Source organism: Lagenorhynchus albirostris, chromosome 17 (genome assembly GCF_949774975.1).
Source record: "Lagenorhynchus albirostris chromosome 17, mLagAlb1.1, whole genome shotgun sequence".
Classification (NCBI taxonomy): Eukaryota; Metazoa; Chordata; class Mammalia; order Artiodactyla; family Delphinidae; genus Lagenorhynchus; species Lagenorhynchus albirostris.
The window spans coordinates 22889594-22904967 of NC_083111.1; the positions used below are offsets into that span (position 1 = coordinate 22889594).

Genomic DNA, 15374 nt, shown 5'->3' on the forward strand with positions numbered 1-15374 from the left:
TTCATTTTCTTTGGAAATACCCACAAGTGGAATTGCTGGATCATGTGATAATTCTAATTGTTTGAGGAACCCCCATACTGTTTGCCATAGTGGCTGCATCAACTGACATTCCTACAAACAGTGCACAAGGGTTCCCTTTTAAAACTCCACATCCTCGCCAACACTTGCTATTTCTTGCCTTTTCATGACAGCCATTCCAACAGGTGTGAGGTGGTATCTCGTGGTTTTGACACGTTTCCCTGACTTTGAGCACTTTTTCATGTACCTCTTGGCCATCTGTATGTCTTCTTTGGAAAAATGTCTATTCAGATCCTCTGCCCTTCCTGCTCTATTTCTGTCCTCAGCACACATCCCTAACATACTATATATCAATATTTTACTTATTTGTATCAATTTCCCCCAGCCAGAGGTAAGCTATACTAGGCAAGCAATTTTGTCTAACTTGTTTACTGCAGTTTCTTTAGTATTTAGAACAGTGCCATGCACAAAGAGTGCACTCAAAACATATTTATTGAATGACAGCGTTTCTCAGTACAGTTTACACTACTCCAATCAAAGGAAAGAATGGGTATAAAAACAGGAGGAGGAGAGCTACACCTAAAGAAAATTCTGACAAATAAGAGCTATAATTATAGCTTGCATTTACTATGTCTTCTCCAATCATTTATTCATAATTGTCTAATGGCATTCGTGATGAATACCTGGGTTCAACAAAAAAGGAGTGAATACGCTAAGCAAAGTTCATTTATTTTTCACGATGTTCTTCTTTTGATTTTGAGTCTTTACTCTCCTGGAGTCCTAACAGAATTGCTTCAGCCTCTAGGATAGTTGTATCTGTTGTGGCTCCCAAGAACCTAGACGTAAGTTCAAGATCTAATAGTCGCAGCCGGACTCTGGTTCCTTTCTGGTATTTCCTAAATAGTAAGAAAAAAAAATTCCATTAATTCTGAATATCACTAAATGAACAACTACTTTAAAGTAAAACCCAAATTCTAATTTTAATTTGTGTTGGCTCAAGATAACAAAATTAACACTAGTATATGAGAAATAGTTGTTTTTGACAGAAAAGTAATTTAGTTGTATCAGAATTTTCATCTTAAAGCTGCCTTCAAAGATTTTATAACCTAAATAAAAATGTATTCCAAACTGAAATCCAAACAAGTTGGTTCTTGAAACTGACATTTATTTTAATGTCAGTTATTTTTAAAGTCAAAAAGTATCAAGGGGAAAAAATGTTTTCAGAAACATTTTGTCTTCTAAAATTAAAATCTTCTTTTAAAGTAAAAGAAATTTTACAAAAACAAAATGGAAAACAGTCTAAGTGCAAAGTACTTAGTACTGGGGATTGATTGAACTGTAACTAAAGTATAATGCTGGCCATAACATGCATGACGGCTCAATTTGGTCAAAAAAATTATTCAAGTATTTCATAAAACCAAATGAAAACTGATACTCATTTGTCTTTCTTCCTTGATCAATTATTTTAAGAGTTTAACATCAACATTATGAAAAGGTACAGGAGAGTGAAATATGGCTACTGAATGAAAACCACAAATCTTTAAAAATCTAAAAATATATACCTAGAGTACCCTAAGTCTTAAAATTAAAATTAAAACAATTTTATATAAACAGAAAATGAAGAAACAGAGTTCTCCAAAAAAGTCACTGGAAATTGATTTTAGTAGACCATATAATGAACAATGTTTGATTAGGTATTCTGGAGGAATTTATAAGTGGTCCATCAAGTAAACATTTAGGCTATTTGGCTTTTTTTTTTTTTAAGTTATTTTTCTTTCTGGTTACAGAAGGAAATGTCCTTTTGTAAAATTTGGAAAATGATGATGTCAGTCACATTTAGTCAGTCACATATAGTCCTTCTATATGTATGTTTATGTATATATGTACATGGGTGTGTGTATCTGACGGCATAGATCTTACTTTCTGTCTCTGTTTAAAAAAATTAAAGAGATATCCTAGAATATTAAGGCATAGCTTTATATTCTTAGAAAACAGCAGTTATAGAACACATTCCATATGAATTAACCACTGGGAAAACAAGCTAGTTCACAGACAAGGTAAAGCTGAACACTATTTTCTGCATTACTTGGAGCTGTAACCTGTGTTCTAATGGCGTCTTTCATTTGTCCTTACAGCACTACTCCAGTGATTCATTTAATCAGCTTTGATTCACGTCGACCACCTTCCCCCCCGCCACCCCCCGCACAACATTCAATTAGTTATCAAGTTTTGTTCATTTTTTAACACAGATATTTCTTGAGCTTAGCCCTTCAGATCTCATCATCCTTAGCTAAAGCTTGAGGTAGGACCTGGTCTTCCCGGAGCCCACCTTCCTAGTCTACCTCTCACGATGGTTCCGTATCTGCTCTACTTATGTGGAAATGGCCTAACGTCCATTCCCACACACTTCTACTGCTCTGCACCTTTGCTTCTGTTGTAGCACTGCTTGGCCTTTCCTTCTAAATAAATCCTATTGATTCCTAAGTATCCAGGTAGAATGCATCAAATGCAGCTCCTGAGAGCCTCCACATTCCCCTTATCAGAATGCAGATTCTGTCATTGGAATTGCCAAGGAAGACAGAGGTTTTGCAGTCACAGACTTGGATGCAAATCTGAGTCCTGCTACTTACGAGTTGGGTAACCTTGGGTAACTTGCTTTCTCTGAACCACAATTCCCTCATCTATATAACAGACTTCGACCACTTGGCAGGTTTGCTGGGATGGTTAAATGGGATAATATTATATATTGAAAACGCATAGCCCAGTAAGTGCAAATGTCAGTGCCCTTCACTCACCTGTATTGGTTAACTGCGTAAATCTCCGATTTCTCATTAGATCGAATACTCCCCAAGATCCGGCACTGTATTTATCTCTGTATCCTTCCAGTGCCAATGCAGCAGGTCCTCAAATATTTGTCAATAAATTAACAAGACGCTTGCTGGCAAAAGCCACCACACCGACTACCTAGGCTTTCCATTCTCTTGGCCTTAGCAGCTGTGTGGCCTGGCTCATTTACTTAACCTCTCTGAAGTTTGCCTGGCACAGTGCCTGGTGCACAGTAGTTAATAAAGTTAGTTCTCTTCTCCTTCCATTATTCATATCTGGCCTATAAACAACCATGATGAAGGGGAACAGTGACTTTTTATGAAAAGGGTTGAACATTCACAAACACTTGGGACACAATTTCTGGGCATGGTCTCACTGAAGGGGAAGCTCTCAGTGTAGATGGTTCTGTGTCATAAAATGCTAGCAATCTCCTGTTAAAAACTAAAATCAGAAATACCATGAGTGCACAGTATGCTTGGTAGTTTATGGAAAGGAAAACTTTTTTTAGGTGTAGTAGCCTTTAATAATATGAAAGTTTTGTCTTCATCTCTAAAAATTATGCAAATTCTAGAAGTTATCCAGTGAGTTGGTAAAGGAGATGAAAAATGGAACTGCAGGACTTTACATGTGCTAAATGAATGAAGAATCACCCACATGTATATACTTTGCACTAAACAAAAAAAACCTCTAGAAGATTCTCTGACTTCTGCTACCAGGAAGTAGCTGTTTCTACTTTTATGGTACTTAATTTTCACTGTGCATTATTTCTATGTTTTTCTTCCCTAGCAGACTACAGGTTCGTTATGCGCAGGGCTTTAATCACATCTGCCTCTCTTACAGTACTGAGATGTATACATTTCATTTAATGTAGCCTTTTGAACAGTGGTTTTTCACTTTCCAGTACATCAGAAGCACCTGGGGTGCTTATTAAAAATGCAAATGAGGGAAGCAACCCCAGAGAGCGAGCTGGCAAATCTAGGGTGGAACTTGGGAATTTCCCTTTTTAACAAGCTCCCCAGGTGATTTGGATGCAGTCTTCTCTGATCAGCATTTGAGAGAAATCTGGCCTAGAATTACCTTTATTGTATACAAGACACAGCATCCTACACACATACAAAGGGCCAGTAAAATGAGGACCTTTGACAGGACTTTGTGGCCACCATTAACAGCCTTTGAGGGTAACAGATGTTTCCTATAAGTGATGAAAAAGCCAACAGACTTTAGGGTGAGTAATTTAAACAGATCAAAAAAAAAAAAAGGTCAGGGAATGACAATATATAATAGAGAAAGGCACCTAAGAACAGTCCCTTGAACAAAGCCTACTGACAGTGGGGGTGGGGCTGCCTCTCCCAGACACAGACTGTCCTTTCTGGGAGACCCGGGACATGGAAACGTTAGCATAGTCCTCACTCAACAGGAATAGGAGCCATACAATTAATGTGGAGTTTATCTGTGCTTTAACTTTTCTTTTTTTTTTTAAACATCTTTATTGGGGTATAATTGCTTTACAATGGTGTGTTTGTTTCTGCTTTATAACAAAGTGAATCAGTTATACATATACATATGTTCCCATATCTCTTCCTTCTTGCGTCTCCCTCCCTCCCACCCTCCCTATCCCACCCCGCCAGGCGGTCACAAAGCACGAGCTGATCTCCCTGTGCTATGCGGCTGCTTCCCACTAGCTAACTACCTTACGTTTGTTAGTGTATATATGTCCATGCCTCTCTCTCGCCCTCGCGCTTTAACTTTGAAACACTTTATTAAAGGGAAGTAAAGAAATAACTAATGTATTTCTGAGAACTCCATTTCTGCCAATGACATGTGAGGTGAACCTTCAGTATTGTAGTCTTTGACAATCACTTAATACTACTTAGTCTTCCCATTTGGGTTTCCACTGTTCCACACAACAAGATTTAAAATGAAAATGCCAGTAAACTCTTTCCCCAGCTTGTTCATGCAGTTCTTAAATGGTCTATTTATTCAAAGATTTGGGCCTAAGTATAAATATCCAGAAGAGGCAATGTGGTGGTCAAGACTCTAGACTCTGGAGCCAGATGGCCAGATGTGTGCCCAGCTCTGTCCATAAATCTGCAACTCTGAGCTGTTACTTCATCTCTCTGTTTCAGCTTCCTCATTTGTAAAATGGGAATAATTATGCCTTCTAGGTTCCTATGAGCATGAAATGAGTTAACACCTGCCAAGCCCTTATAAATACTCAATAAATGTTAGCTACCATCATCAGTCACCACCACCACCACCACCACCACCATCACCATCAAAACAAACCCAGTGACACCTGATGCTCCAGCCTTGGCGTGATGGGGAGTACAAGAGCGGTCCCAGATATAATTCCAAGTAATAATTAAACCAATGAAGGATTTCTGTAGAAGGTATGTTTTTGGGGTGGGTTTTCTTTCAATAATTTGCTTTGATTCAAATCTTATTTTAATGGTATAAGCATTCCTCTCTTAAAATGTATTATATAATGTATATAACATGCAATATATATAAATACATTATAAATGTCCTACAAGAAAGAAAACAATTTCTCTTGAAATGAATGCTGAATTTCCTTTGAAGATGTGAGGCAAAATAGCACTGAACAAAAGCAAGTAAAATTCAGAGAACTGCACATTTAACAGTCCACACTTCCCAGCATTAACCACAATATAACTGAAAACAAGAAAGTAGAATATATTGTCAGTCACAGTGACTTATCTATTCTAGTATTCTTTATGACAGTGGTTCAAGGAACACTGAGGATTGAGGGGCAGGTAGAGCTGTCTAATTTTACCTATCTCCTATCACTCTTCCTTAATTCTTGATGGAGTTAAGCTGTCAATGAATCTATTTTTAGCACATACTATTTCTTGGAAGGGGAAGATGATCAACTCAATAGGTTCATTATTTTTTCTTCCAAGAAGCATTTTTTAGCTTCCTTTAAAATTTACCATTTCATGCTGGAGAGGGTGTGGAGAAAAGGGAACCCTCTTGCACTGTTGGTGGGAATGTAAATTGATACAGCCTCTATGGAGAACAGTATGGAGGTTCCTTAAAAAACTAAAAATAGAACTACCATATGACCCAGCAATCCCACTACTGGCCTATACCCTGAGAAAACCATAATTCAAAAAGAGTCATGTATCACAATATTCATTGCAGCACTATTTACAATAGCCAGGACATGGAAGCAACCTAAATGCCCATGGACAGACAAATGTATAAAGAAGCTGTGGTACACATATACAATGGAATATTACTCAGCCATAAAAAGGAATGAAATCGGGTCATTTGTAGAGACATGGATACATCTAGAGACTGTCATACAGAGTGAAGTAAGTCAGAAAGAGAAAAACAAATATTGTATATTAACGCATGTATGTGGAACCTAGAAAAATGGTACAGATGAACCGGTTTACAGGGCAGAAGTTGAGACACAGATGTAGAAAACAAACGTATGGACACCAATGGGGGAAAGCCACAGGGGGGTGGTGGTGGTGGTGTGATGAATTGGGGGATTGGGATTGACATGTATACACTGATGTGTATAAAATTGATGACTAATAAGAACCTGCTGTATAAAATAAATAAATAAAATTCAAAAATTAAGGAAAAAAATTTACCGTTTCAATAGCAGACTTAACTTCTAACCTAATCAACCATCCCCTTTCTTTATATACCAGACACTATCTCCTCTATGTCTTCTTTCTATAATGAGGTTTTATTATTTTAAAATTTTAATTAGTTTTTCCTCATTCCTTTGATTACATCAATGGACTCTTCCTTCTAAAAATGCACAAATACCCATAATTTTGCTACAATTTTAAGAGGTTCACAGGTTACCTGAAGGTCATCTACAGACTATAAGATTAAAAAGTTTTGTGCTAGATTTTAAGTCTGTTACTATTTCTTGAGGTAAAAGAAATGGGTTCTCATTCCATCTACACAACATGGCCTTGTGATGATTGTATCTGTTGTTTAATTCCCAATGTGTTTCTTAATGAAACCTAGGACTTCAATGAACAAGCTCACTGGGCCACTGCTCACAGCCACACAGTTGGTAAGCGGTAGACCCAGCCTCTACCACACCCTCATTTTCTAATGGATATAAGACAAAAGTCCATGGCATATGTAGAGAAGGAATTTTTCTTTCATTACCCTGGTCACTTCCTTAAGTTTAAAACTATTAGGAATGAATAAGGACAGGTGTTAAAAAGAAAATTAGTCCACAGAAGCATAATATTTTCACTTTAAAAAATATGGAAAAGGGGAGTAAGGGGGGAGGGATAAATTAGGAATTTGGGATTAGCAGATGCAAACTACAGTATGTGAAATTAATAAACAAGGTCCTGCTGTATAGCACAGGGAACTATATTCAATGCCTTGTAATAAACTATAATGGAAAAGAATATGAAAAAGAATATATATACATGTATAACTAGATCACTTTGCTGTATACCAGAAACTAATACAACACTGTAAATTAACTATACTTCAATTAAAAAATAAATAATAAATAAAATAAACATGGAATAAAAAGATAAATCAATAAAATGTATCCAACAAAGGAACAGGCTTGAGATGACTCTTAAGAAGCTGAATGGGTCCCACCATCTTGAATATTTATACCATAAATGTTTGTTTATAGCAAATAATTATACCAAAATGTGTTGGAAATGTTCAGAAGGACTGTATGGCAATGATCAGGTCGTCATTTAGTAGGGGTGGATGGGATGGAGACATTCTGTAATGCACAGAACTCTTTCATACAACAGAGTTGTCCTGCATCTGTGACAGACATTGATGTGGGTGAAAAACCTGCTTATAACTATCTAAGCCTAAAACTCTGTCTGCTAAATACAAAGAGTTGGTTTTTTAAAAATAAGAGTTTAGGGCTTCCCTGGTGGCGCAGTGGTTAGGAACTCGCCTGCCAATGCAGGGGACACGAGTTCGAACCCTGGTCCGGGAGGATACCACATGCTGCGGAGCAACTAAGCCTGCAAGCCACAACTACTGAGCCTGCGTGCCTAGAGCCCGTGCTCCACAACAGAAGAGGCCACTGCAATGAGAAGCCTGTGCACCGCAACAAAGACCCAATGCATCCAAAAATAAATAATAAATTAATTTAAAAAATAAAGGTTTAAGTATACACTAAATTTCCAAGAATGTGATTACTGTGTAAATTAATGGAAGACTGACTTTGTCCACAATGTTAGCAAGAGTTGCTCACTATTTCAGAAAATCACACTGCCATAACAACACCACCATTTCATTTTTGTGTCTTGCTACATGGGCTAAATGTACCGTCTTTACAGCTTAAACTTTGGCTTATTGTTTGCTTTGGGAGGAGATCCATCTCCTCCACACCTGCTATTTAAAAGTATATGATTTATCTTCTCACCTTTCAATGAAATGCATTGATAAAAACTTAACTAAAATATCAATAATACCAAAACACCACTGCCCAACATAACTTTCTGTAATGACAGAAACATTCCATATAAGGTGGTCATTGAGCACTTGAAATATGACTAATGTGAGTGAGGAACCAAAATTTTAAATTTTATTTAATTTGAATTAAATTTAAATAGCCATTTAGTGCAGTTGTAGACAATTTCAAATTGACAATAAAAATAGTAAGCATATTTGCCCTACAATACATAACACTGGAAGAAAGGCTAGTTTTACAGGAAAAATAGAACTCTGAAATAATTTGTTATAATAAATAGCTATTACTAATTAGATTCCAGCAATAATAAACCATCAGATCATGTTTGCCATTCCTAACTCCTCAAATGTTTCTTTCCTTTCTGTTATTTTTTGTATTTTTCCTCAAATCTGTGTGACACTGTACTAGACACATAGCAACTGAACTGTCTTTTAGATATTTAGAGGTTAAAACAAAATTCTCTGTAAAGATAGCTTCTTCCATGTTACAGATAGAAAATTAAGATACATGGAAGTCACTTGCCAATACCACAAAGCTGTATAAGAAGATTCACAGATTTTTTTTCTCCTCTTCCTTTTCTTAAGTTCTCAGTTACCTCTGACTTCTTGCAAGAACTGTAAACTTAATCCCTTTAGGAGTGATAAGAAGTTACCACTTCATATGGTCTCATAATGTCTTCCCTTTGAAATAAAATGTAAACCATGTTGCTGCCACCCAACTCATTGTTTTAACTGTTCCCCACTAGAAAAATGGTTACTTTCAGTGGTAACAAATAATAAATTATCAGAAAAAAGTCTCCATGGCTTAATGCAAGGTTGTCTATTTTTTTTTTAATTAGAAAAAAAAACTTTGGATATTAGTTTTTCAGAAATGCTGTATTTCATATTATAAAACATTGAATACTGTTGTCTTGAAAGCAAATAGGATGTCTCCAGTAAGCATGTTCAAAATGAAAATAGTCTGTGTTTTCACTGCTTGGCGTGTTTCTTTAACTTCAAGTGCTTGCCTCCGACTGATCTTTGTGAACTTCAGCCTAAATGGACTCAAAGCCAGCCTTCACCATCACTGCTCTCTTCCACTGCGCATTTTCGCAGACCATATGCTGCAGTAAATGAGCCTGCATGTCTGAGCTGTTTAGGAAAAGGGCAATTAAATCTGGTTTTGCATTTCTGTATTAAGGACATGGTTTAAAGACTTTCCTTTGGAGAGGTTTTTGACATTCTTTCCACAGACATTCTTTAACATCTGTCAGTGCATGCTGGTGACGGTTCTCGTAGACTTAAAATAGAGACAGTCTCTCTGACTAGTTCTTTGATATACATATATTAAATAATACAAAGCCGACAAATACAAGGCTTGGATTGAACCTCAGTATCCAAAGAGAATCTTGTAAGGAGTTCTGACTTTGCTAGTCAATTTAGCTGTCTTGCTGTAATCATAGATCTCAGAGGTTTTAAAAATAGTTCTCTTGAAATCATTAACCATCTATGTTTTCATCCCAGTAAGTTAAAATAGTTACTTTTCCCAGTAAGTTAAAATAGAACTTTTTCTGATTTTCTTATAATTCGTTAAAGTTTTAAGACTTTAGAAGTAAAATTTTGTTTTCTGAAGAGAGAAAGCTACAATGTTTCTAATGGTTCAATTACCACCTATTTGTCTTTTCTAATTCATACAAATGTTCACAGTAATGCTGATCTCTGTATTAAGCCCATACTTTGTCCGTGTGTGTGCGTGTGTGTGAGAGGGAGAGCATTTGCATGTGAGCATGAGGGAATATATGTACTTTGTTCTTCTTTAAATGAACTGTCTGGGCATCAATTTCCTCAGTTTTGAAAAGCACAATGTTAGAAGAGACCTAAGGTCTTTTGCAGTTCTATGATTTTATTCTACTTTTACACAATTTTAAGTGTTTGAAAACAGATATAGTATAGAGAGCTATTAAGTGAAAAATTGATTAAATATACATACAAAATGCAAAATTTTAAGACTTGTTATTAAATATATAAAATATTATTATAGTCTTAAATATTCAATTAACAAGAACTTTTATATGCAGACTCTGTGGTGTATTTCAGATTTGTCTCCCTTTTTCAAAGTACCATCACTGTGTTTCCTTGACAGTGTTTCTAGTCTATTGCTTCTTTCTGTTCAATCTGTAAGATGCCTGTCAAGACTGACTCACCACATACTATCTATTCTGTCTTATCAAGCACAGCGTCCATGGTTAACAAAATAAAGGTAGATAGAGAGTGCTCATAAAGTTCTGCAGCTCTCCAATAATTCAACTCATTAAAACTTAAAATGTTCATAATACTAAAATGCATTTCCTCAAATTGCTATCATCATGGATAAGAATTTTAATCTTTTTCTGTCACTCTACTATAAACGTATGATTTTGTTTTTCCCTTAAACCAAATTCTTTTTAACCTTGCCCTGCCAGTTAAGTATTTCGTTCCACAAACAGAAGTTTTGTCTCTTGTTCAAACATTGATTTGTTTTATGAAATGTGGAAATGGAACATTTTTAAATGTCCAATAAATTTCACTTTTTAATAATGTGGAATATAAATATAATGTAATATATTACATATAGCATCAATAATGATAGTTAGAACTTTATTCTTACAGTTAACAAAATAAGATGTGTCAAGAAATTAGGGAAAGGAAAACCCTATAACCTAATAACTATATCAACTCTATATTTATTTTTAAAAAAACCAAAATGTTTGTTGCTGGTCAGAATATACATATATAATAAAAAAGAATATACACACATTTATATTTAGAGGGGCCAAAAACTCCAAAGGAAACATAAGGAATAAATGCTTTTAGGCACCTGAGATACGCTGATGACTAATATTAGATCAGAGTTGGAGCCAGAATTACAGCATCTAAGCAAAGGATACATTTTGTGGTATACAAGTTTTGTTTTATGAGAAAAGAAAATATACACATTTATTGCCAGAGATAAGTTTTGTCAGTGTAGAACAGAGGAAGGAATATGGGCTTTAAAAATTTACAGAGGAGTGGAGTCAAGATAGCAGAATAGGAGGACGCAGAATTCGTGTCTCCGCACAACTAGGGCACCTACCAGGCACCAGTGGGGGACCACGGACACCTAAGAGGACGGAAGGAACCCCTAGCGACTGGGTAGGATGTGGGGAGTGGGGGGGCGGAGTGGGAGGGAGGAGAAGTGTAGGCTGGATGGGAGTGGTGCCCTGAGGTGCGGCTGGGGGAGGAGAAGGGATCCCACGCCCAAAGGGGGAAACTGGGGGACCATTGGGAGGGCAAAGGATCAAAAGGGAGCATGGCCAGGCTTCCCCCACTCACTTCGGCCCCCAGGAGCCTGCTGAGATCCCCGGCCTGACCCTCTGTCCACCGAGGCCCCCTCCAGCTGGGCGGGTTCTGAGGGAGTGTGAAGGAGGGAAGGGGGAGCAAAAGTAAAGATCTGACCTACCAACCGGCACCCCTGAAGGGTGGTTAGAGGAAGGGAGTTCCTACACCCAGCGGGACCCAACCACGGTTAGGGGTCCAAAAGGGGAGACCATGGGGGAGACAGTAGGTGGGGGGCAGGGAGGAACAGAAGGAAACACGGCCAGGGCTTTCCCTGTCCACTTAGGCACCGGGGAGCCTGTTGGGCTCCAAGGCCTAATCCTCTGCCCTCAGAGCCTCCCTCCTGCTGTGCAGAGCCCAAGCCCCACCCCTACACCACAACCCAGGGCCCTACCTCTACACTCGGAGACACCCTCTGAGACACCCTCCAATGGCTCTGGGCCTAAACCCCACCCACACACCCTCACCCAGAGCCTTCCCTCCAAACTCCAGAATTCCACACTATGGAGGCCCCCCTTTGGACGTGCTGCCTCTCCCCTTCCGCATAGGTCTTAAGCAGAGGCCCCACCCCACGCTCAAACGTCAACCCCACCCCCACCTAGGCCCCACCCCACCCTAAACCCCACCCCTGCCTAAGAGCCAACCCCACCTAAACTCTGCCCCCCAGAGCCAAGGCCCCCCCTTTTTTTTTTCTGTTGTGGTTTTGTTTACCTTGTTGCAGTTGTTTCAATTATATTTTTATTTTTCCTAATGTATTTTTTATCTTTCTAATTTTATTTTATTTTTTATTCTTTGTTATTGTACTGCTCCTTTTTTCTTTTTTTTTTTGCCACACCACATGGCATGCGGGAACTTGGTTCCCAGGCCAAAGGTTGGGCCCGAGCTCCTGTGGTGGGACACCAAGTCCAAACCACTGGACTATCAGAGAACCTCAGACCCCAGGGAATATTCATCAGAATGAGGCCTCCCGGGAGTCCTCATCTCACCACCAAGACTCGACTCTATCCAACTGCCTGAAAACTCCACTGCTGGATGCCTCAGGCCAAACAACCACTAAGACAGGAATACAGCCCCACCCATCAAAAAAAAAAAAAAAGCGACAAAAAAATATGTTACAGACGAACAGCAAGGTAAAAACCTACAAGACCAAATAAATGAAGACGAAATAGGCAACCTATGTGAAAAAGAATTCAGAGTAATGATAATAAAGATGATCCAAAATCTTGGAAACAGAATGGAGAAAATACAAGAAACGTTTAACAAGGATCTAGAAGAAGTAAAGAGCAAACAAACAGTGATGAACAACACAGTAACTGAAATTAAAAATACTCGGAAAGGAATCAATAGCAGAATAACTGAGGCAGAAGAATGGATAAGTGAGCTGGAAGATAAAATGGTGGAAATAACTGCTGGAGAGCAAAATAAAGAAAAAAGAATGAAAAGAATTGAGGACAGTCTCAGAGACCTCTGGGACAACATTAAATGCACCAATATTCGAATTATAGGGGTCCCAGAAGAAGAAGAGAAAAAGAAAGGGTTTGAGAAAATATTTGAAGAGATTATAGTCGAAAAATTCCCTAACATGGAAAGGAAAGAGTCGATCAAGTCCAGGAAGTGCAGAGAGTCCCTTACAGGATAAACCCAAAGAGAAACACGCCAAGGCACATATTAATTAAGCTATCAAAAATTAAATACAAAGAAAAAATATTAAAAGCAGCAAGGGAAAAGCAACAAATTACCTACAAGGGAACCCCCATAAGGTTAACAGCTGATCTTTCAGCAGAAACTCTGTAAGCCAGAAGGGAGTGGCAGGACATGTTTAAAGTGATGAAAGGGAAAAACCTATAACCAATATTCTCTACCCAGCAAGGATTTCATTCAAATTAGATGGAGAAATCAAAAGCTTTACAGGCAGCAAAAACTACGAGAATTCAGCACCCCCAAACCAGCTTTACAACAAATGCTAAAGGAACTTCTCTAAGTGGGAAACACAAGAGAAGGAAAAGACCTACAAAAACCAAACCAAATCAATTAAGAAAATGGTAATAGGAACATACATGTCAATAATTACCTTGAATGTAAATGGATTAACTGTTCCAACCAAAAGACATAGACTGGCTGAATGGATAAAAAAAATAAGACCCTTATATACGCTGTCTACAAGAAACCCACTTCAGGCCTAGGGACACATACAGGCTGAAAGTGAGGGGATGGAAAAAGATATTCCATGCAAATGGAAATCACAAGAAAGCTGGAGTAGCAATACTCATATCAGATAAAATAGGCTTTAAAATAAAGACTGTTACAAGACATAAGGAAGGACACTGCATAATGATCAAGGGATCAATCCAAGAAGAAGACATAACAATTATAAATATTTATGCACCCAACATAGGAGCACCTCAATACATAAGGCAAATGCTAACAGCCATAAAAGGAGAAATCGACAGTAACACAATAGTAGTCGGGGACTGGAACATCCCACTTACACCAATAGACAGATCATCCAGTTAGAAAATAAATAAGGAAACACAAGCTTTAAATGACAGAACAGAACAGAGAGACTTAATTGATATTTTTAGGACATTCCACCCAAAAGCTCAAGAAAACACTTTCTTCTCAAGTGCACATGGAACGTTCTCCAGAATAGATGACATCTTGGGTCACAAATCAAGGCTTGGAAAATTTAAGAAAACTGAAATCGTATCAAGCATCTTTTCCAACAACAATGCTATGAGATTAGAAATCAATTACAGGAAAAAAACAGTAAAAAACACAAATAAATGGAGGCTAAACAGTGCATTGCTGAATAACCAAGAGTTCACTGAAGAAATCAAAGAAGAAATTAAAAAATACCTATAAACAAATGACAATGAAAACCAGACAATCCAAAATCTATGGGACGCAGCAAAAGCAGTTCTAAAAGGGAAGTTCATAGAAATTCAAGCTCACCTCAAGAAACAAGAAAAACTTCAAATAAACAATCTAAACTTACACCTAAAGCGACTAGAAAAAGAAGAACAAAGAAAACGCAAAGTTAGTACAAGGAAAGAAATCATAAAGATCAGAGCAGAGATAAATGAAATAGAAACGAAGAAAACACGAGCAAAGATCAATAAAACTAAAAGTTGGTTCTTTGAGAAGATAAACAAAATTGATAAACCTTTAGCCAGACTCATCAATAAAAAAAGGAAGAGGACTCAAATCAGTAAAATTAGAAATGAAAAAGGAAAGATTACAACTGACACTGCAGAAATACAAAAGATCATATAGGACTACTACAAGCAACTGTATGCCAATAAAATAGTCAACCTGGAAGAAATGGACAAATTCTTGGAAAAGTACAATCTTCCAAGACTGAACCAGGAAGAATTAGAAAATATAAACAAATCAATCACAGGTAATGAAATCGAAACTGTAATTAAAAATATTCCAACAAACAAAAGTCCAGGACCAGATGGTTTCACAGGCGAATTCTTTCAAACGTTTAGAGAAGAGTTAACATCTATCCTTCTGAAACTCTTCCAAAAAATTGTGGAGGGAGAAACACTCCCAAATTTATTCCATGAGGCCACCATCAGCCTGATACCAAAACCAGACAAAGATAACACAAAAAAAGAAAATTATACACCAATATCACTGATGAAAAGAGATGCAAAAATCCTCAACAAAATATTAGCAAACAGAATCCAACAACATATTAAAAGGATCATACACCATGATCAAGTGGGATTTATCCCAGGGATGCA

At 37.5% G+C, this 15374-nt stretch overlaps 1 protein-coding gene across 2 annotated transcripts in view; it reads right to left on the reverse strand.

Moving 5' to 3' along the window:
- Positions 1 to 498: 498 nt before the first annotated feature.
- MRPS28 (mitochondrial ribosomal protein S28) overlaps positions 499 to 15374 on the reverse strand; it is a 102346-nt gene continuing 87470 nt past the window's right edge. Inside the window, exon 4 of one of the 2 annotated variants that reach the window (XM_060127455.1) lies at positions 499 to 914. In XM_060127455.1, the coding sequence (XP_059983438.1) occupies positions 746 to 914 (169 nt within the window). In that variant the 3' untranslated portion in view covers positions 499 to 745. The remainder of the gene's footprint in view (positions 915 to 15374) is intronic. The other variant, XM_060127456.1, reaches the window with a different exon arrangement.